Below are 22,507 nucleotides of genomic sequence, written 5' to 3' on the forward strand. Positions count from 1 at the left end.
GCTACTAATTATAACATGCAAAAAGAAAATAAATAGCTTAAAAAACTCAAACCTGGCTTTGAATGATCATTCAGTAATGGCTGAGACACATTTTTCACCTGAGAATACTAGAATATTTTCCCATTAAATATATTTTAGTTGGAAAAAACTACACTTTTCAGGATTTTCCCTCCTTTTTGCAAAAAATGAGTCATAATTTTTAATGAAATTAGTACTGAAGTTACTATTGAGTGGTTTTGCTCTCTGAAAAAAAAGAAAAAAATAAAAAGATTACTTTCAGTAAATTTAATATCTCAAGAGTTATTCTGCTACAAATTTCATTAAAGGATGCTGTGGCCTATTTCACAAGAAATAAAAAACCTCAACATTCTGGCTGCTGCACAATGAAAATAACTTTTAAAGTTCAAAATTTGATGAAGATGTTTTCCTGATTCGAGGCCTGCTCTATTTTTCACTCAGTGTTGACAAGAGCTAGATGAGAAAGAAATTCAGTTTCCATCATCTATTCAATCTCTGTCCTCTCTAACGATTAGCAAGAGCGCCTGTTTCACTGGTGTTTTCTTGTAAAATAGAAACTCATCCCATAGAAACACAACTCAAAACTATCAAATCATTTCACAACCAACAGATGGTAACAGCTATCCACACAGCCCTCAGCTGGTTTTAGCCAGCAACGTGGAGGTAAGAACTGCTGTATCATGACCAAACTGTATGCCTCCCTCATCCTTTAAGATTTCCTCTCTGAAATAAAGGCACAAAAATGCTGTGGTCACACAGACCCACCAGTAAAGCCAGTTTACACCCAAAGATTTGCTCTGCCTTGCAATTAACTTCTTAATTAGGAAATAGGTTTTGAAAAAATACACTTTCAAAGGAAATTGATATTTCAGCCTGGAGAAGGCTCCTGGGAGACCTTAGAGCAGCTTTCCAGAACAGACAAGAAGGAGATGGCTTTGAATTGAAAGACTGTACATTTAGGTTATATATTAGGAAGAAGTTCTTTCCTGTGAGGGTGCTGGCATAGGTTTCCCAGAGAAGCTGTGGCTGCCCCACCCCTGGCAGTGTTCAAGGCCAGGTTGGATGAGGCTCTGAGCAATGTGGCCTAGTGGAAGGTGTCCCTGCCCATAGCAGGGGGGTTGGAACTGGATGTTCTCTAAGGTCCCTTCCAACCCAAACCATTCTATGAGTCAATGATTCTATGAAATAGAATTCTCTGTTTATGACTCCCCTGTCTGAATTACCCCACAAGCAGAAAAATGTGAGCAGCAACAGAAGAAAGTTCAAGGACTCAGTCATTTTTGAAATGCAGATGAAGCTGTTCCCCCCACATGGAAGATTTCTGAGCATTGTCCTGTTGGTTTGTAAAATTGTTTTTCAAAACAAGCCAGGGAAGCTGAGGGGAGTGGTGATGAGCAAGATGAGGTGGGAATCCATCACCTCTGTACACCAGGTTGCAGTTTCAGCCTGGCAAGCTACTGACCAAGCATCACTACTCTGTAATGGCACTCAACAGCCTCTGTGGAAGCAATTCATGGCCTCAGCCTAGTGTCTGAGGCACTTAATGTTAACTGACACCCATGCTGGCAGGCTCAAAACAGTGTCCAAGCATCCCAAGGGATGGTCCATATGACAATCTACCTTGTGTGCAGGTCTGGGGTGCCTCCAGAGGTGAGCAGTGCACACTCTGCCCCAGTGGGGTGGGAGGGAGGCTGCCCTTGCTGCTGTGCTGGCTCTGTGCTCAGCAGAGTGCTTTCTTCTGTGGGGCTCCTTATCTTGCCACTGCCATACACACTAAACTCATAGGGGACGAGCAAGACAATGCACTAGATGGAGGTCAGCTGGCCACAGACTCTCATGCCTGTCCCTCACAGGTATGTGGCCTCTTCAGTAAAATGTCTACAGTGAATTTGGGGTGTCATTTTCAAAGGACATGAGAGAAAAGGCAAAATTTGCACATGCTCCTCACTAGCATTTCTGGGTTGGAAATGCAGGAAGCCATGAAACACACAGAATGTTAGAAAGCACTTTTTGCACCAATGCCACCATCCAACCCCATCAGTACCTCACTTGCACTTGCAGAACAGCTTTCATGTACATGTGCAGCCCAAAGAAGTTTGAATTAAGGAAACCTCCATATAAACTACCCTAAAAAAAAGCCTTTGAATACACTAAGCCTTTCTAGCTCGTGGTACAGCAACTCTCATGAAGTTGTGGCATTCAAGGAGGGTTTGTATGCAGCACACAGATGTATCGTTATCTGGACAATTTGTCTTGTGAGGCTTTTTTACCCTGCCTCATTGAAATGCCTCCACTGCACTCCTGCCCTTGCCTTAACCTTTTGGGGCACTAACAAAGAGCAAGCAATGAAGAGCCCATAATGCTAGGCAAATAAAATAATAATAAAAAAAAACAGTATGCAAAGGAGAGGGAAAAAAGACCTAAATAAATCACAACCTGAGGTTTTAAGAAAAGCTTCATAACTTGTCTTTGGGGCTGGAAGAGGAACAAATGCATTTGCTTCAGATCAAGAAGAGCTAAATCCATCTATGTGCAAGCTGCAGTATTGAAGCCGTCGGTACCCTTTTGCTGATGATTGTGTATCACTGGCGGTTAGCAGTGCTGAAAATACCCATGTGCCTTCTCTCATATCTAACCTGGTAATGAGCTGAAGCCCTGTTCATTCTCCCTGTTAGGCACAGAAAGGAAAGCTTCAGGGTTCATTTAAACGCACTGGAAAGAAGAATACGTGTGCGTTTCGCTGTGAAAAGCAGGGAAGAAAGGCAAAAGGGCCCCAGCGCTCTGCCCTCGTTTTCAGCCGGTTTTGCAGCACAGAACTCGCTGGTGGCTGGTAGGGGTTTTGCCGTCCGCTCCCAAATTCTTGAGGGAGCAGTGCCACCTGCCGGGACAGCAGGGACGAGCCGCCGGGATCGGTGGTGTGACGCTCTGAGGGAGCTTCCTTTTGACGTCATGCCGCACCAGGAGCATTGTGCCGAGGGTTTGAGCCCCTGAGCAAATGCAGTGGAGGGGCCGGGTAAGGGGCACGGAGCGCGCAGCTTTTCCGCACATCAGTCCTGTGCACTCGCTCTTTGATTGCCTTCACCACAGCCGTACAATGATAGAATCATCATAGAATGGTTGCGGTTGGGAAATGCTCAACCAGTTCCAACCCCCTGCCGTGGGCAAGGGCATCCCCCAGCAGACCTGGTTACTCAAAGTCCATCCCAACCTGACCTTGAACACTGTCAGGGATGGGGCAGACACAGCTTCTCCGGGCAGCCTTGCCACCCTCACCACTTTGTGCTTGAACGCTTTGTGGGATTTGGTTTTGTTTGTCTAATTTAACTACAACAATTTTCTAAGGAGCGACTAGTGGATTCCGGGTTGTCTCCCATACTGCTTGCTGCGATGCAGCCCTGAGCTGGACACCCAGCTTCTATGCTTCTGCCTTGGGGCACCAGGCTGGGAGGTGATGGTAGCCCACCCATACACCAGTTGCATGGGGCGGACCATAGGTGATGTCCTCCAAAAGCTGCCTGAGAAGGTGGGCAAAATCCTGCCATCAGCCATGACAGCATTGTCAGGTGCTGGAGGCCTGGGCTAGGAGCAGTAAAGCAAGAGATCTGGAAAAAAAGCCCCTGTTTTCCTCTGAGTGTTTGTGTGTGTGTGTAATTTCCATAATAATTGTGTCTGTTGTCTGCAGACATGAATTCATTACAGCAGGAGGTAAGAGAACAGCCAGCATCAATATACATTTCAAATTCCTTGCTACAGCCTTGATTTATAAGGCACAACCTGAAACACTGACTAGCTAGCTGCCTTTCGGTGAACTGAATTTAGCATGATAGCTGAGAGGACTGAAAACAAATGAACAAATTTTGCTGTTAAAGCACTCTATCTCTGTATTTTTCATTTTTAAGAGTTGCTAGCTGTGTTCTGGATATTCCCCTATTCCCCCCACTCTACCCTCCTCCTTTCTTCTGTGCATGCTCCATTGGCACTTGCATTAATCCAGGCCCCAAAGTACTAAATTGATTCTTAGTAATGCGGGCACCCAGGGGAAGAATATTCAAGGAACAAATGAATTCCTCATCTCAGAGCCTCCATGTTGACCCACGTAAAAGCCTGCTGCCCAGAGCAGCAGCAATGACCATTCAGGAACAGGTCCTGCAGCAAGCACCCCATCCAGCCTGGGCACCACCAGGCACTTGCTGGGCACATACAGATCTGAGATGGTACATGCACTCACATGGATGCTGTTTGAAGAACATCAGCATATAGAAATAGGCATAATAGGAAGAGGGATCCCTGCGGAAAGAAAGAGGTCTGCAGTCATTATAAATGGACTCTCACAGCAACACCGACAGGGGAAGGGCAAAAAAAAGCTTTCAGGGAGAAGCAGAAAATAATGTTTTGCAATTACAGTCCACAGCTGCCGCAGCTCCAGCACCCGTGCTATACACAGGTGCAGCTATTATAGCAATGAATGGAGCACGCTGAAGGTGCCATCCATATGGGTAATAATATGAGAGCTGAAAAGGTATTTTCTTTGCAGCCTGATGCTGGGAAGGGAAAATAAATAAATAAATAAGTGGGCTATATCTTAACCACCTAGGTCTCAGCCTCATGTGAGGCTGTGGAGTAGAAGGTGGGCACTGGCAGAGTAGCGGCTTGTACCATCTGACTGGGGAAAGACTCCCGATGCACCAGATAAAGTCAGAGTTGAGACCACGAGGCATTAGCTAACAGGAAAACTGGCAGCTTTTGCTCTTTCTTTGTTCTAAATAGAAAGTTTATAGAAGTTTCTTCTGTTATTGAAAACACCTGAACTGTGAAAGGTACTTGGGAGACAGCAGGAAGTGGGAGGCTCTCTTCTGGTCTCTTCCACCCAATACCCATGCTCTGGCAGTGACACTTTGCCAACTTCAGTTCCAGGGTCCCTTACAAGCCTGAATAAGACATGGAAAGTAGGCTGTGGGACCCATTCATCAATATCTTGCCCTTTCCGTGCTATGGTGAGCTTTTTTGTTTTCAGTCTCTAGGCCACTAACCATATTTCCACTGTCAGTGAAGATGTTTAGATCACAAATGTAAGGCTAACATCAGGTTTGCCTTTTCCTCACGGAAATCTTGGCAGTTGTCCACAGACCTTCAAGCATCCACAAGTCATAGGTTCCTAACCTAGCATGCAACATAGACAGCTTTCATAGATACAGGGATGTCTTCACCCCCCTCACCTCTACCAACTCTGAGCCCATGTCAAGGTCCCTGTTTCTGCTAGTTTAAAGCTATCATAAGTCCTCACAATCTGCACCCTTTAGGCTTGCAGTCCAGACACAGACCAAATCCTTTATTTAAACATATTCTTTTGGCCTTGCCTGGGAAATCCATGTCACCTCAGTGCTCTACCCCAGCTTCAGATGGGCTTTTGAGGGACAACCCCAGGCCTGAGAAGCCAGGCAAGCATGGGGACACAGGCACAAGGCTCACAAAAGTCTGACCCAGGGCAGCATAGGGCAGAGGTATGACATCTGAAGTGTAGCTCATCCTCTGACCGTTGGAGGATGCTGGGGTAGGGTCCGGATGTTTTCAAACTAATACTGCCAGGAACATGCTGAATGTAGGCAGGGGAAACAGTTACCTCCGGCACCAAGGCAAAAGCATCCTCCAGATTCCTGAATGGGTCCCAGTTCACCAAGTTAGGCAGAACCAATGTCTTTTTATAGGCCTTAAAATTGAGGGAGGCATTAAAATTAATTTGAAAACTTTGCAGGAAGCTGGCATAATGAAAACAAAAGTGGATTGATGCACTCGCTGGCATATCCTCGCCCTGGGAAAGAGCTCAGGCAGCCGCTTCCAGAAAAGCTGGAGCCTGCTGGAAGAGAGCACAAAACAGAAAACACTGCTCAAAGGAAGTTTGCAGACAAAGTGGCAATGTGGAAGAAATTATAATGATTAACACAGTGCCTGAAGTGTGCAGGGGACTACTGAAGATTGGAGAAAAGACCAAGAGGTTTGATTTTCCACTGCCCTTCATCAGCAGCAGTCATTTTATACCAGTGCAAAGCAGGAGAGCAATCTTCACGCTACAGAACAAGTACACTTTATATTGCCTTTCTCTCTTTTCCTGCTGCAAAGATCTCAGGAAAAGGGGCAATCAAGTCTATTTGTCCTTGACCACTGGGGCTTGGAGCTGAAGATAGGACATAGACCATAAACAACAGACAAAGGGAGAGGAAAGCCACTCAGAATGGCTGCCACATTTATCTCTGGCTGGGATGGAACAGGGAGTAAGAATAACCAGGGAACAGCATCCAGTGAGCAGCTGCAGAAAAAGCACTGAGCTGAAGAAAAACTTCTTTCTTATCTTAATTTGATTGGTATCGAGAATTCTGCCAAAATCAATCTCTTCTGAAATCAAAAGCAAACCCAATTAGAGCCTTAGATAATAAAATTTTAAGCCTCAAGTTCAGATTCAGCCACCTCCCTCTATCCATCATTGCAGGTAACAGCAATAAATAAATAGATATAGATTGATAGACAGACAAAACAGGTACAGAAAGTTGCCAAGCCCAAATAGCTGCTTTTTGCTGTGGCACCAGCTTCCAGCAGACCAACAGTACACCCTCCGGGCATTCCAGGTTTGTCTGTGAGGTGCAACCATGTTCCAGGTACTGTGGTTTCCCCAGTGTGAAGAGGGTTAAGATTTGAGTTCTTGAGTTCTGCTTCCTGAAAAGCCATGGTTTGCATTAAAAGGCTTCTCACTCAGATTTATCATGAATGGGAGTATGTTTCTCAGTGCAGACAAGCACCAAACCAAACCACTGATGAGATTTTCACTACCTGTGAATTAAGCAAATTTAAAAAGATCTAGATGGCCTTTAGGGTTGCAATAATGGGGATAGGGTCACATGAGGCATAGGTTTCCCTCAGTAAATTAAAAATACATATATTCACCTGTTATTTATTTGCTGCATCAAATCTTGAGCAGCTGAGATTTTTGTGTTGTACTTCACTGTACCACACAGGCGCAGCCTCCAGTTTTACCAGATACAATAAATAAATTAGAACTAGTCAATTAAAAAGCGACAAAAACTCCAGATGTGTTGAAGGAGCAACTCAGCCTGAACAAGGAAAGGATCAGGAAAGGTCTGACCTCTGCCCAATACACACAAGTACTCCTTGCTTCTAGTTTGCAGTCTGTACAGCAGAATTACTATGCAGCCAAGTGTCTCCTACAGGTCGTACCTCTGTGGCATGGGTAATACATTTAGTCTCTCTAAAGTCCAGCTTTGTAAGGCTTCATAAATACATTGGGATGTATAGTAGTTGCATCTTAATATGTATTTATGTTCTGTGATAATGTTTGGACTAAGCTGCTAACAGATAACACAAAAAAAGGAAGGGGCAGTGTTCAAAGGAATAGGCTACTTCCACCTAAAATAAAAAGCAAACAAACAAAATCAGAACAAACTTTGTGGATAAATCTTTTAATTTATTGTTTTTAAAATTGGCAAGGAACATTTTGTATTGGGATATCCAGAATATTCTTCTAGCTCAAAAATATTTATCTCTTGACTTACATGCTCTTGCAGCAGTATCTGAATTCCTTTCAGTCATCAAAGGATTTTGTCCTTCAAGTCATTCCCATTAGGGGAATATTCAATTTAGAAACTTGCCTCCTGCTCAAGGTTTGTATGTGAAATTCATGGTTAAAATCCCTTCTTGCTGAGTTTCGGGTCAATGCCCTATCCACTGAAGAGACAGAGATACTTAACAAATATTCCTTCAGGCTATGTCCCTAGGATACAGTTCAGGAAAGCTCTCCAGCCCAGGGATCTATGTGCCCTGATTGTTTTCACTCTGGGAAGGTATGAGCTCACCCCATCTCTCCTCATGCTTCCTTTCCTAAGGGAAGAGAAATTCCCTGTAAGGGTAAGGAGGGATATGTGGTACCCTCCTGATCCCCAAGACAGGCAGTGGGGGTCTCTGGCCACAGAGCCACACAGCCACTTAAGGCAGCTGGATGCTGCTGAAGAGGTGGGAATCAGACCCAAAAATATCTCATGGTGCTTAAATTCTGTGTAAATGTGTCAGCTGCTTCAGGCTAACGTTAGCACCCAAGAATTAGGAGCAACCTGAAAGATGGGAGGAAGAATGGACATTAATTTCTTTGCCTGTTCAAAGACAACACAATTCTGATTGTAGAAAGCAAGTTATTTTTCCATTCTCAGGCTTTTGATATTAAGAATTAGCTGTCCACTTTCCAGAAAACAGGGAATTAGTCTTTCCAGACTACGTGTTTAATAGAGAAGAAATGAATCTTCATCCGCTCAAGACATATTCCCTCTTCTTCTCTTAGCCCCTCACCCCCTGCCTCATATCTCTTCTATGCAGTTTTTCAAATAGTTTAATAATATTCACAGGGACATTAGATTAATTGGATTTTAATTCCAAATGACTGTGAAAGCAGAGAAGTGAGTCACCAGTCCATGCTAATGAGAAGATCTATTAAGGACCCTTCTCTGATAGACACATAGAGTAGGGTTATAAATATTTCATATTCAATTAATTGAATTTTGCCCCCTGTTATATGATGCTGCCCTGGAATGTTAATCAACTGGGACCAGAGAGAGAGAGAGGAAAAAGGGGGAATGGGGGGGGGGGGGGGGGGGGGAACCTTAAAGAGAGGCTTTAAACAACATCAGAGCCGTTCCCATTCCTAAATCCTCCCAGTTCACACAGTGCCTGCACATCAGAGCGTAGGCTTTCATACAGACTGCATCTGGTTACATACAGAGGATAAATTAATGTTAATTAATCAGACAGTCATTTTATGAAGAACTGTGTGCAAAAGGTTATTCGAGCCCTGCTGCAAATAGATTTATAGGTATAATTGCCATGTTGAATGACCCTCTGTACATAGGCTCATTAAACTGGCCATCAGTCAAGAAGTCTAATTGAGGCAGGCCAATAGCACACCGCTGGGACCACTCGGCTGGCTGCAAACAAAACCTCTCCGCAGAAGCCAGCTCTCTGAAAGCCACCAATATTGCTGCTTCCCATCCTCTGGGCAGTTTCTGCCACTGTCCTTCCTGCCAGCTGAAACTCTGGGCAGGAAGGAGGGAGAAGAGAGGACAGAGGAGAGCTTCCGTGCCCATCCTGGCTCCCTTGTCCATAGTGACTTTACAGCATTTACAAACCCCATTGAGGGACTGGGCGCAGCATGGAAACGGTTTTATTGATAGCTGTAGTTTTCAAAAGGCATTCTGGCCTTTGCAGCTGGGAATGGCTTGAATGTGCAGGCTTCAAAGGCACTGAGGTCAGAGGGCAAATATAAGGGCACTAAACATTCTTAATGACGTTTCATTTTTTAAGAGCATCTCTTGATTTCACTGGGGCAGGGGGGAAGCACAGAAGCATCCAGCCCAGGATCTGAAATGCCCATGACTGACAATCAAGCACACACAAGTACCTTAGAGACCAAGGCTGCAGTCCCCTTTGCTGGTGCAGCAGAGGTCCTGTAGTTACACCATGGTAGACATTATTCATACAGGGGCTGCACTGAGCCCCAGGGGTGCTGGATCCAGCGTGGACTCCTCCAAAAGCAGCAGGCAAACCTTGCCGTTGTCTCTGACAGCAGACACGTGAAGCTGTATGCTGGCACTTTAGAAATCCCTTTTGCTCCTTCTTGTGGCAGCAGCTCCCTGCTCGTGGTCCCTTGTCACAATCTCTCTGTACCTGCAGTACCCACCTACACAGTTATGTCTGCCACCCAAAGTGATCTGTCTTTCTGCTCACAATCTGTGTGAGGATTGTCTCTTATTTCATGTACCAGAGGGGCCCTGCACTCAGGTTTGCACATCAAGGGCAAAAGTTGCTCCTGTCTCTCTCTCCACATCTCTTATGCATGTGCACAGATGCTGTGGATTGCACATATGTTCACAGGGTGGAAGAAGAAAGGAGGAATCACACAGCACCCCAAGCTATTCTGAAGCACTCTGGTTAGCCCCTCACCTGGCTGCCCTGGAGAAGCTGTGAACCAAGCTAGCTAGAGGGTGTCAGGGGGGTTCCCATTTTTTGTCCAAGCTGCTTCCTGAGACACCTTCAGGGGAAACCTGCCCCATCTGCTGCACACTGCACGGAATCATTAAAGAGTACCTGGGTAAAAACACATCAGTCACAGACAGGTATATCAATTGAATGTATTCATGTTATCTATTCCTATACTCACAATATTCTGATGTTGCCTTTAGTTTGTCTATCTCCCTGATCAGATATAAAAGATCCACGTAACACCAAGTTTCTCAAACACAAATAAAACAATTAAAGCAGAAAAACTAAAGTGCACTAGTACAGAAGTCATCAAAGCAAGAGTAAATATGAACAAAGAGAAATCCGTATGTCTCAGAGCAGTGACAACACCCCCTGAAGATGCTTCTGATGAAGGGTACCAGTTTCCATCCCTGGACAAGGTGAGGGTAGCTTAGTATGTCCAGGCCCTTGTGGTGTTTCCCTTCACCCTTTCCCACCATGACTGGTTCAGCCTTGGTACACTCCAAACTCTTTTCCCAGTACACTGTATACACTGTATTTATCAGCGCCACATATGAGAGAGGTATTGGGAAAACCAGCTGTGAGCATGGCATGCTCCTGGGTTGGTGGCCTGCCATTCGTGCCAGGGCCTCACAAGCAAGCTGCACTGCCAGCACCTACATGTTCAGGGAACCACACTGTAGCAGGAAAGCCTCCAAGCAAGCCTGGGGTCTCACTTCTAGAGACTCTATGAATGAACAATACATTGGGTGCTAAGGGCAGTCTCAGGGCACTTCTCAGAACTGATTTCCCCCATCCTGCAGTTTCCTTCCACAGACCATATTTGAGTTAGGTGAATGAAAATGTACCCCAAGTTCTTAAGGCACATAAACACCCTCTTTTCTACCAGCAAGCAGCATTTCCTCCTATAATACTAGTTTTTTCCAATCTACCTAGGTCTTAACTTTCTCTTGGCCTTCTACCCCAAAGCAAAACGTATTTGCTATCATGAAAACCACCAGCTGTCCTACAGTTAGCACTGCTGCAAAACCCTAGGCATTTGCAGTGCCCCGCACTCGGTACACTTCAGTCTTGACTCGAGTGTTTGCCTTGGCCCGGTCGCCCACAGAGGGCACTGCTCGTAAATGTAACGCAGCAAACGTTCATCATCACTCGGGAGGCTGCGGTTTCCACCCGGAGCAAATCCAAACACTTCATGCATATTATTACTGCCGTCTCCAAGAAGAAAGGGAGCAGGAGACTGATGTCACACAAAAGAACATGTTTTAAAGCACATACTGTGCATTCGTATTCACGCTGAGATGTCAGGCAAAGCTTCCCACTTTGTATCACAGTGGAACGCCTCTAGAGAGCCAAGAGCAGAAGCACATCAATTCAGTGATGTAAGAAAAGAGAACAGTACCTCAAAGAACGTTTGATATTTCTATAAGCAACCGTGCATATCGCTTCATCTTGGACAAGGAGGAGGAACATGGTGTTCCTCTGTCCACATGTGGGCTACAGACATCCCTTGTAACACACTTCTAGATTTTCATGGCAAGTTTCCATTTGTTCCTTTACTACTGCAGCCAGTAAAATGTTTTTCTCAAGTCTCCAGTTGAAGAATAGGGAGATAAAGGCTTTAAATATCAGAGACAGTGACCCCACTGATAGGAATTCTACCACTAAACTTTCTTGGGTGTAGGTATTTCAACCTGTATTTCCAAGAAAGGATCCAGATATAGTTTGCTGAGCCTGCTTTTAAATGTGCAAGAAAGAGGCAAGTGCACATTTATGCAAACACCTACAAAGAGAGTAAAAATCTATGGCCTTCTCACCCACCTACCTCATTTTAAGTGATGCAAAAATCCCAGCTATGTGCAATGTATGCATTCAGAACAGAGCAGCCTAAAAGGGAAGAAAAACATCTACCCACTATCTATCCCACTTCTGCTCTGTCTCCATTGCTTGGCCTGCTCCAAAGGGACACACAGGAACATGCTGAAGGACAGGGACAGCTTACAGGACAGTAAAAGAAGGGACTTCATGGTTCCAGTCCACAGTGAAAATTGCTGAGCTGTTGCTTCTTTAAATACAGATTAGATCCCATGGCCAGCAATGCCCAAGGCCCTGGGAAGCTCTCCCCAGAGATGAGCCCTGGTTCTCTCCCACAAGAAACATGGCTGGCACAGGGAAAAGTTAGATGCTCAAGATGCAGCTGTGGCTAGTGCCACAAGGAGAGCACATGCTTGAGGATAAACAAGGACTGGCCAAGTTAAGGGTAAAGCTGCCATGAAAACTAGATCACAAAACCAGGGATCATCTTGTCTCCATGTTGTAGGATGTAAAGCCCAGGCGCTCTGTAGAATCCAGCAGACCTGAACATTTTCCCTCACAAGTGTGGAGGACCCATTCACCCATTTCCACATTAGACTCAGTAAGTTTGTGTTGAATAATGCCAGGCAGTGACAGCAACTTGTTTATTCAGATCAACCTTTTAATCCCACATTGCCCTCAAAATATATTGCCAAATATACCCTGCCATGAACTGTGCTCTACGTTCTGAGGTGGTCACAGGATAAAATATTCCCTCAGGAAAAAAAAAAAAAAATCAACCTTTTTTATGGAACTTGTTTTGGTTTCACTGATTTGTTTCTTCCCAAAACATTAGGATTCTGCTAAATTTTAATCCGACACAAAAATCAGAATGTAGTAAACAGCAGATTCTTTGTGGATTCACACATCAATTAAATGACCATAAAGCAGTGGTTACACCAATACTTTAACATGAGAATTGCTTCTACAAAATCCTAACAAACACATTCCTCAGTCATTTAAAAAATGTCTTAGTTGGTTTTGATGTGTCACAATAGCTTGTTCTATTGGGGTAAGTGGGTTTCAAAAAAATTAAACCCCCCTGACACAGCATTTTACAGGTTATCTCAATGCACAAATAAGCTCTTAGAAATTAAAGTCGCAAAATATCTCTGTAAGCCAAGGACTTTACAAGCAGGGCAACTTGCATAAACAGGCCAAGCCACATGTCAAGATCATATAAGGACTTGGTCTAGACTCTTGTGATGCTCATATCACAACACATATTTTGCAGAGGATGACTTATTATGATTATGATAATTACTGTTCAGGTTTCAGATTTGTGTCATCCTCCTGCAAAGTAACCACTCCATGAGACTGGAAGTTTCTGAGTAGAACAGTCTGATCCATTAAAAACCTTCTCCAGATTTAACCCATAACTGCAAGCCTTAAAACACTAAACCTGCATGACTCCCCAGTTATTTTGATACTAAAATGGAAGTGCTGCATCATGCTGAAACTACAAAGTAAAGCTGATGTAGCAACAAGCATCAGCTGTGTCATTAGATAAGTACAACTCTACAGACCACAGGGCAAATATCACTTATTTCACTCTAGGCTGGGTTTCCCCATGCCTTTGTTTTACTTTTATTTGGTTTTAGATTTTGGCTTTGCCAGTTGCAAGTGTTTCCCAATACCTATTCCCCAAGGGACTTGTCTCACCTTCATTGCCAGCAGGTGTCACACTGAAGGACGTGAAATACTCTTGCTACCAAGCTCAGGCTGCAGTCCCTGCTCTGGAGATTGCCTAGGAAAGCCCTGTTCCCCCTTCTCCCTGCCAGGGCCAAAGTCAGTGCCAGCACCTTGAGCAACCCCATGTCTGTAGTTTTCTACTTGCACTATCTCTTTCTATAGCCAAAAGATGAAAAGCTTCCCCTGCCAGCTGCCCACAGCACCAGGCTATCAGGCAGCTGGTCTAACTCTTTACAAGCTGCTTCCTGTCCTCTAATCACAAGATTATTTATTGATTAATAGTTGCATATTTCTGTAAAAGAGCAAAAATGCCTCTGAAAAAGCTTAAATATATAAAAACACTTCATAAAAATATTTATTAAAAAAGTCAAAATGCCCAAGGAGCCTGTAAACATTGCCTGCAAAATCTCTGTTAACTGAAATAATCTGAAATATAGTCATTCAGGCTCTTTTCTGCCCTGTCCAGTAAGATTTTAAGATAAGCAATAGAAATGCCACTTGTCTTGTAGTTTGACCCTCATCCCACCCAGTTTTCTTCTTTCTTTGTTTCCAATATGACAGCTTGATTTCCCAGTGTTGGCAATTTTCCTTGTAGTCATCATTTGTCTTTTCTTTTAACAGAGTTCAGCATGGCCTCATTCTGAGCCTTTCTTATGGAGTGAGCTTGAGGTCTGATTGGCAGCAAGAGCAAAACCAAGATGCTTAGAATGTGCATGTGGAAATACATAGACCTGGGAACAAAAGCAGAAAAAGAATATTACATTTTTTGCGGGTCAGAACATGAACTGTGAAACCTCAGTAAGCCCATGCAGAATTTAGTGCTAAGAGATATGTGCAGAAAGTATGAACCTGACCTAGAAAGCACAAAAATACACCCTTGAATTTCTCACAGCCTATGTATGTAATATCTGCTGGTATCAACAAAAATGTTGCCAGGGATGTTAATGAGGTAAAGAATCAATCAGCAAACTGTGCAATCCAAAGTCTGATGACTCAGATTAAGCAATGTAATTCAACCCCAGAATTATTCAGCCCATCTTTCTTTAAATGTTAAAGTATACAAGGCTACATTCTGAAGAAACATCTTTCATGCTTAGGACATAAAATTTCTGCCAGTTAATTAAAAAAAATGTCAGACAGAAAAAACCTAAAACCAATTGTTGAGATTTGAAATAAATCAAAACACTCAACTTTTAATTGGGGAATGTCAGGCTCACAGAAGGGCTGTTTCTGAAGGCAACTTCAGAAACAGGTTTCTACTCAGAGATATCTTTATTTGGCATCTTATTAAACATCAGGGGGGGTTATTTCAAATACTTTGTATACAGGAGATGGAATAGAAATAAAAAATATTTAAACAAATTACATGGGGCCCTGGCAGCCTGGGGAGGATGATGTTTAGAAGCAGTATGGTCCACCCTTAAAAAGAGATGCACCTTTTTATGGTCTTGTTTATGTTTCTTACCATAGTTCTTAGTATCTTTGTAAAGTGCTTAACACCACTGCTAAGTGTGCATCATTCCAAAAACTCATGCTGTGGGCCAAAGGCCTACAATTTCCTTGCTTAGCAGTCTTGAAGTTTAAATGTTAACTATGTTCAAAATCACTAGGAAAAAAAAAAATTAAGGAATGAAACTAAGAAAGATCTGGAGTAAGTTTTATATGGTAAGCTTTCTGTGTTGAAATCAAATGTTTCAAGAAACAGGAACAGGAAATGTCAAAATCCAACCCCCTTCAAACAGACTTACTAACATCAGCTTCTTGACTACCAGTTTTATGCCTTTTATGTTAGAGGACCAAAACCTTCTTAACCAAAACCTGGTACTCTATGTTGGCAGTTCACCGTAGAATGGAAGAAAAGTAAAGCAATGTAGTCTATTCTCCCTTTGCAAATTATTTTTTCGATTTCTCTATTTTGAGTTATTTTAATTAGAGTATATTTGATATACTCTGCAACACCAGTGTTCTCCTATTTTTAAGGAACCTAAGGAAGTAATCACTTCCTATTAAGTATACATAATGAAAAGAATACTGATTTAAAGAAGTAATGCTCTGTCAGGCATCTTCTTTATCTCCTCCTGACCGATCATATCTCCTGTTCTATGCATTCAGCAGCTGGAAACCTGGTGCTTTCTCATAAAGTTTTTCCTACTGCCAACTCACACGTTTCTTAACCTTTCCAACCTTGGCCACTGTTAATGGTCAAGACTCAACTGCTTTGAAAAAGGAAACTGAGTATGTGAAAAGACACATAAGGACACAAAGGCTGAGAAGTACAGGGGAAGTGTTCTACATCGGCATTATTGTCATTTTGTTAAGCTACAGGAGTACAAAAATCACCAAATTATTGAGCATCCTTTTTGAACTCCTTTCAAATTTGATGGAATGTCAAGTGCCTTTAAGTGTGGTTTTGGGTTATTTAATAAGAGCCTGTGCCAGTCTGAAAAATATGAGTCAAGAGGAGAGGACTTACTTGTAAAACTTAATAGTGGGTTCAACAGCCAGCATAACAAATGGTGCAACAGTATAGCACACTGCCAGTTGAGTGACAACCCAGGTGATAACATCGTAGGCTATCTTGAGAGGCACTGAAGATAGAAAGTAATGTCTAAAATTGTTTCTTATCTGCAGGTCAGGAAAAAGGAAACAGAAAAATTCATAAATTAATTTCTCAGGCAAAGTCACACAGACACATTGTGGTATATGACTCTTCGTGTATCATCAGCATTAGTATTGCAGAAAAGCTTATACACCAGATAGAAAGCATTGCATGTAGGAAGACAGACATCTATTGACTGGTACATCCAAGATTCTACAGAGAAGCAAACAGAGAAGTGCCTCCCAGTTTCCTCTATAGTAATCAGAGGAGCAGACTCTCATGCTGGGTATCTGGCATACCTTTGAGGAAGGGAGTTGTAATTTGATGTTTCTCCCTCCTGATTTTATTACTGGCTATCAATGGTGAAACAAAATTACTTTAAATGAACAACTATGTGTTTACCTTTGTATGCATGTGTTGTTCCCTAAAGGTTTTAGTTTAGTTTCATATCTACGAAATCCTCACAAATGAGAAGCGAAGCACGTTAAGAACACAAGTTCAGCAACCTGTTCTAGCCATAGCAGTTAATATGATCACTAGTTTAATTCACCTTAAATTGACCTGGTTATTTATCCATAGTCAAACTCTCAAAGACAACAGTGGTACTTCCCAGCCCTGCGCAACTGGCTGGTTCAGCCTGAAAGATCAGCAGTGATAAACTGAACAGCGAGTCATATCTTCACCATTTGTCTTTGGTGACTCTACCCAAGGTGAGGCACGCAAACACCATAAACCAGTTTACTGCATCAATTGCATCCCCATGAAGGAGTTTATGTTTGGGCTAATCCTTAACTCATAACAGCTTCTTATGAAAGACTGGGCCCAGAGCAGATTACACACAGCATATAGGTAACATGGCTTAGCAGAAGTCTGGACTCTAGCATGTCCTTGAATCTCAAGCTAATTTGACTGCATGAACATAGCCAATGGCACTACCAACTGTACATGCACAAGCAACATTTCTTCTGACAGCCAGGGACAGCAATACAGCATGTGCAGAATTGGTACTGGTTATAACTGCTCAGGGTACTTTGAAATCAATACATCAATACAGAACAAAGTTTCAGTGAACATCAAGCCTGCAAAGGCATGAAAGAGAAATCACAGCAGGGACAAGCTGCTTCACCATGTCAGGGTGGTCCCTGCAGTTGACAACTGGATAGTATCTAGCATAGCCTTAGAAGAGAACAATGAAAGGTACATACTGCTCTGGCTGCAAGTGTGATAAGGATTCCAGTGAGAAACGTAAAATAATACCCAGGATAGATACCATGCCACAGGGCCGACAGGATAAATGTTAAAGCTGTAGGGTACCAGGGAGCTCTGTCATAGCAGACGCTGCAAAACAAAAACAAAACAAGAAAAGGCTGAATACAATTGAACAATTGACACTGCAGTTCAAATCCTTCTCTGTTTTTAAGGTCTTCTGTTTTCTTAATTGTCTTATCTTGCCTCTTTTACACACCAGGACATGAGTTACTCTCTCTTCCTTTAGGTGGAGGTTTTACGTATTTATGCACTGAGTATCAAAAGAGTGCTTGTATGGATATTCCTGGTGCTCACAGTATTTAAATAAATAATGGGCCAAAGGGCAGGCAAAACTTCATTCCCCTTTATACCTCTACCTGGAATTGTACTTTGCCCTACAAGATCAAGAGTGACTCAAAAGACAAAGAGATATGACCCTACCCTTCACTCAAGAATTAAGGTATTTTTAGGCAGATAGCAGTGTATCTGGCAGATGCTGGGAACAACTAGGAGTGCCACAAGCTACTGCAAAGTGGGGGATTTCTGCTAACTTTAGCAGCCCAAAATCTTACTCCAAAGATGCAAGTGAATGATATCATTTCAAGAACATACCAACTGATCTATTTGGCTATCTGAAGTTTAACTGAGATGCTGTGTTCCAAAGAAACAAGTTGAGATATTGAAGATAATGCACTTCTTACCAGGAACATCATTTGAGTCATGAAAAATAGTAGACATTGACTTTTAAGACATATACATATATATATATATATATATATATATATATAACACCAAAAAAGTTAAAACTGCAATAAATCTGTGCCTGCTTTTCAGACACCACATTGACTATACGCTGAGCTTTAATCATGCCAAAAAGTGTAATGAGTAATAAGAGATAGTTCAATCTACAAAATTTGGACTTATGCTAGTATTTATATGTGCTTTATCAGTCACTGGTTAAAATCAGATCCAATCAGTGCTGTAAGAAGTCTCTTCTTCACATCCCTAATGGGTCTTCACATCCCTAATGGGGACCTCCTGGTAAGCATCTCCTGGTAAATCCAAACCAGACTACATGGGGGCTCTGAACATTTTGATTTCTCTCCAGTTCTAGCTGAACTGGATCCCAGTGACACAGCAAGGCTCACCTCTGGTAGTAATATGCATGGAAAACATAACATAGCAAAGTGAAACAGTATAGAAGGAATAACAGAGGCAAACAGAAGCCTAGAAGATGCCATCAAAAGTCGACTACTTTTTATTATGGAAGACCTGAACACTTCATATATGCCTTTGCTGCTCATATATAAAATGCAGGTATTTTACATTTGCAACAATAAAACTTTACAGCACCAAATACCCTCGTATTCCACCAACCGTTACACACACAGGAAAAAATGAAAAAGCAAGAGGCTATACATTAGTGAGAATCACCAGTCAGGGGATTTCCAGGCAATCTATTGTTTTGGGATCTCACAAGCATGTCACTGATTCATTACTCTTACCGTTTTAGCCAGGCAGCTGTCTGAATGTTCCAGTTTTCAATGTACATTTTAAAACTTGTTGCAGTCTAAGAAAGAAGTTCACATGATAAGTTAGCACTGACACCTGTAACATAATACTTGCATTTTAAATTAGAGAGGAGAGTTGGCCAGGGAATTTGTGAATGTTCATCCCTGGCAGTGTTCAAGGCCAGGTTGGACGAAGCCTTGGGTGATATGGTTTAGTGTGAGGTGTCCCTGCCCATGGCAGGGGGGTTGGAACTAGATGATCTTAAGGTCTTTTCCAACCCTAACTATTCTATGATTCTATGATTCCAAAATATTGATTCTAGTAGCTAACTGCTGTGGCATAGTCCATTGTTACACTAACATGTTTTGGGAAGAACATTAATTAGGCTGATTTCTCACCAATAGCACTTGGCACTTGCTATCAAATCTCACTTTCTTTTGTAAAATTAAATACAATATTTGGTTATTTTTCAAATCATGGGAAATCTGAAAAGCTTTCTTGTTTTAAATGCTTGGCCTTCCCTTCAGTTCCTAGACAGCGTCATTTTTGAAGAGATATCTTGCCACCCATTATGCAGTCTGGACTTCCCTAGAGCGCCATTAAAACAAAGTGTTACAAAACCTAACAGAAATTGATTGTTATTTGGAGGAGTCAGGAGGACGACTGAAAAACATACACAAAAATGTTAGGATTAAATTCAGAAGCCAATTCTCAGCCCATTGCCCAGCTTGACAAACCAGTTTGGACTCCAGGGTCCTGGGAGAACATCCTGCACCTCTTCACAGCAGCAATTCCCCCAGCTTTAGAGGGCTGCTGGACTCCATTCAGCACCAGTTCCCCTAATCCTGGTCAGTTCACTTCCAACAGTTCCGCATCCCCACTCCCCCTTGCTCCTTGCCTGCTGACAGAAGTCTCTGAGGACCTCCTCACCCAGCAGGGACATGAGTCACTGACACCACATTGTTTTGCCATATTAGCTGAAGGGAAAGGCACACTGAAAAGATGGATTAAAGACAAAGGCTTCCAAGGGGAATACGCAGATATTTTTGCACTTCCACAAAGAATCCTGAAGGCAAGCACTTCATCGTCTGTGTTTAAGGAGTTAAAACAATTAGCAATTCCCAATGTAGTACTACCACATTTTAATTGCGTTGCTGCATCAAGTGAAGCCAAGAAAAATATCACTTCTCTGCCAACTAATATTGTCATTCTCTTTTGGCCTCCTTTAAGTTCCCCTGTTACATTACCAAGAGAGGAAGTAGCCATTGGTTGTCAAAATCTGCATGCTGCCTAGGCTTTCAAGTCTCCATCACATTTTAACGCCCCCACAACTCCTACCATGTGCTTATCTCTGCTACTGATCGGGTCATGTCTTAGCCACATTTGGCACTCAAATTCCCAATTTTAAAGCAATTTTACATGTGCAGGTGGCTATACCTGCTGAAAACACGTTGTACAATCACACTTAAACTTCAAGTCCTGAAATTATTATTGGCACATGAAGTGATAACTCAAGGCTTACCCAAAATAATGTTTTTTGTAGCTTCTTTTTCTCATTCTGCACATGATCACATCAATCGAGAGCACTCTATTTTATGATCCTGGAAATAATTTCTCCATCCTGATCTCTACTGCCCTTGTGACCAGTAAAGAAAGTTTTGAGGGGCCTACAGTTCAGTGAGTAGAGAGGAGCAAAGGCTCCTGTTTCCTTAGCTTAGCTTGACTGAAGAGCACTGCTTGCACTTCACTTTCCTCCTTCAAGCAGAAACTGCCTTGGCCCATCAAGGTAGGAATCATCTTCTGCCCCAAAACTGAATCAGACATTGATTTAAGATCTCAGAGTTGTATCTAGGATGCTGTTGCTGTTGAGGAGTGTAAAGTATTTCTGGCTGGGTACTCTGAACCACTTAAGGAGGGATGTACACTGAGGATTAATTAAGGTATAAAAGGAGGACAGAGAAAGGATGTTGAGAAAGACAGAATGTATAATGATACTTCCAGTTTTGGCATCTTTCAATGATGAATTACAGGAACTCATTTTTGAGAAGAGCTATTACAGCACATCTGCTTAGTCACAGATCATTCAGCAGTAAAGCAGTCAACTTATTTTCATCTGCTTTTCCTTTTAAAATCATAACTACAGAATTACAGGGGGGAAGCTTCTCCTATTTTGAAAGGAAAGAAGCCTTTAGAAAGCAGTGTCAGACACACATTTTCACATCTCGTTGGCATTCACAAAATACTTTTAGGGGCAAACAAATTACATTGTTTCTCTAATGCAAAAGACAGCCAATCATAAATAGCTTACAAAAGACTAATGGATGTTAAAAGCATACTGCAGTCACAAGAAACGTGTGAGACATGTTTTGAGGAGCAGCGTGGTTTGCTGAACAGAGCTGTAGATCAGCAGCCGTCTAAAGTTCTATATGGCCCTGCCAGTACCCATCCAGGTTCCTCAGTTTGTACCCATTATCTCTTCAACCCTTGCTCTTCACCATTTACAACAGGCACTCCAAGCGTGTGCAGGGACCCACACTTTGCAAGTGTTTGTGCAATGCCTACTTGTGGCGGCCTCTTTCGTTATCACCACCCATCTCAACTGGGCTAAAAAAGTGGGAAGACTGTTAGAAGTAAACAGCATACACCACAGATGGTGGAGAATCATAGCTGTGAGCAATTTACTGACCTGCTGAACTCAGCCACAATCCACAGTAATTGACTGCTCATTTATAAAACATCTGATATAATCACTTATTAGCCCTCTATAAACTATTAAAAAAGGCAACCTGAATACAGAGCGTGACGAAGCCTGTGCGACAGATGCTTTTTATCTGCCCAGCAGATAAAATGCAAAACCTCTTCACTTTAAAGAAGGGGTAGCCTGGTGGCACGGACTTGCTTTCTTTCTGGCAAAGCTTCTCCCCATTAGCATGGTTATTTCCCTACGATTATGCCAATGCAGCCACAGCTTTAACTTACCTCAATGTTCCAGATATTCAAATTGGACAACAGGTCCCAGTGGAAAGTGCCTCTTTCATCAACTCCACTGAATCCATAACCAGCTGCATTGTTGACTGCATCTGCTGCAATGTCAAAGCAAAGCAGATCAAATCAGGATGGTGGCAGAGTCACGTTTTCTTACAAGTCAGTATAACACTAAACACACATTCAAGCCAGCTTTGTGGCAATTAGCATCCTCTCTTTCAAAGAGGAGCTTCCTCTTGGCAAAGGGGCACTGTTACAAGGCAACAGAAGAGTCATTTCCTCCAGAGGAAAGATTAGCTACTCCTTGGGCAGAAGAATAAATAATAAAAGAACAACAGATAGTAATCACTTTAATTTGCCTTTATTATTCAAGATAGGTAGAGTTGCCATAACATGACTAAGCACATTCCTCAAAAGGGTCCCTGGATGTCACAGCATTTTCCAGAATTAGGAACTGTAGCTTATCAAAGACATGCTTACCATTCCTATTAAGAGTCCAAATGTGGTTGTTTAATTAAGACTTCCATCCAGATTTCCACAGAGAAAGCCTTTTGCTAATCCCAT

At 42.6% G+C, this 22,507-nt stretch overlaps 1 protein-coding gene across 2 annotated transcripts in view; it reads right to left on the minus strand.

The window, feature by feature from the left end:
* Positions 1–12,508: 12,508 nt before the first annotated feature.
* MBOAT1 (membrane bound O-acyltransferase domain containing 1) overlaps positions 12,509–22,507 on the minus strand; it is a 55,751-nt gene continuing 45,752 nt past the window's right edge. For both annotated transcript variants that reach the window (XM_031049731.2, XM_005149966.3), the window contains 5 exons: positions 21,938–22,041; positions 18,952–19,016; positions 17,404–17,536; positions 16,073–16,224; positions 12,509–14,330 (listed from right to left, as the gene is read on the minus strand). In XM_031049731.2, the coding sequence (XP_030905591.2) occupies positions 14,198–14,330; positions 16,073–16,224; positions 17,404–17,536; positions 18,952–19,016; positions 21,938–22,041 (587 nt within the window). In that variant the 3' untranslated portion in view covers positions 12,509–14,197. The remainder of the gene's footprint in view (positions 14,331–16,072; positions 16,225–17,403; positions 17,537–18,951; positions 19,017–21,937; positions 22,042–22,507) is intronic.

This window comes from Melopsittacus undulatus, chromosome 1 (assembly GCF_012275295.1).
Source record: "Melopsittacus undulatus isolate bMelUnd1 chromosome 1, bMelUnd1.mat.Z, whole genome shotgun sequence".
Taxonomy (NCBI): domain Eukaryota; kingdom Metazoa; phylum Chordata; class Aves; order Psittaciformes; family Psittaculidae; genus Melopsittacus; species Melopsittacus undulatus.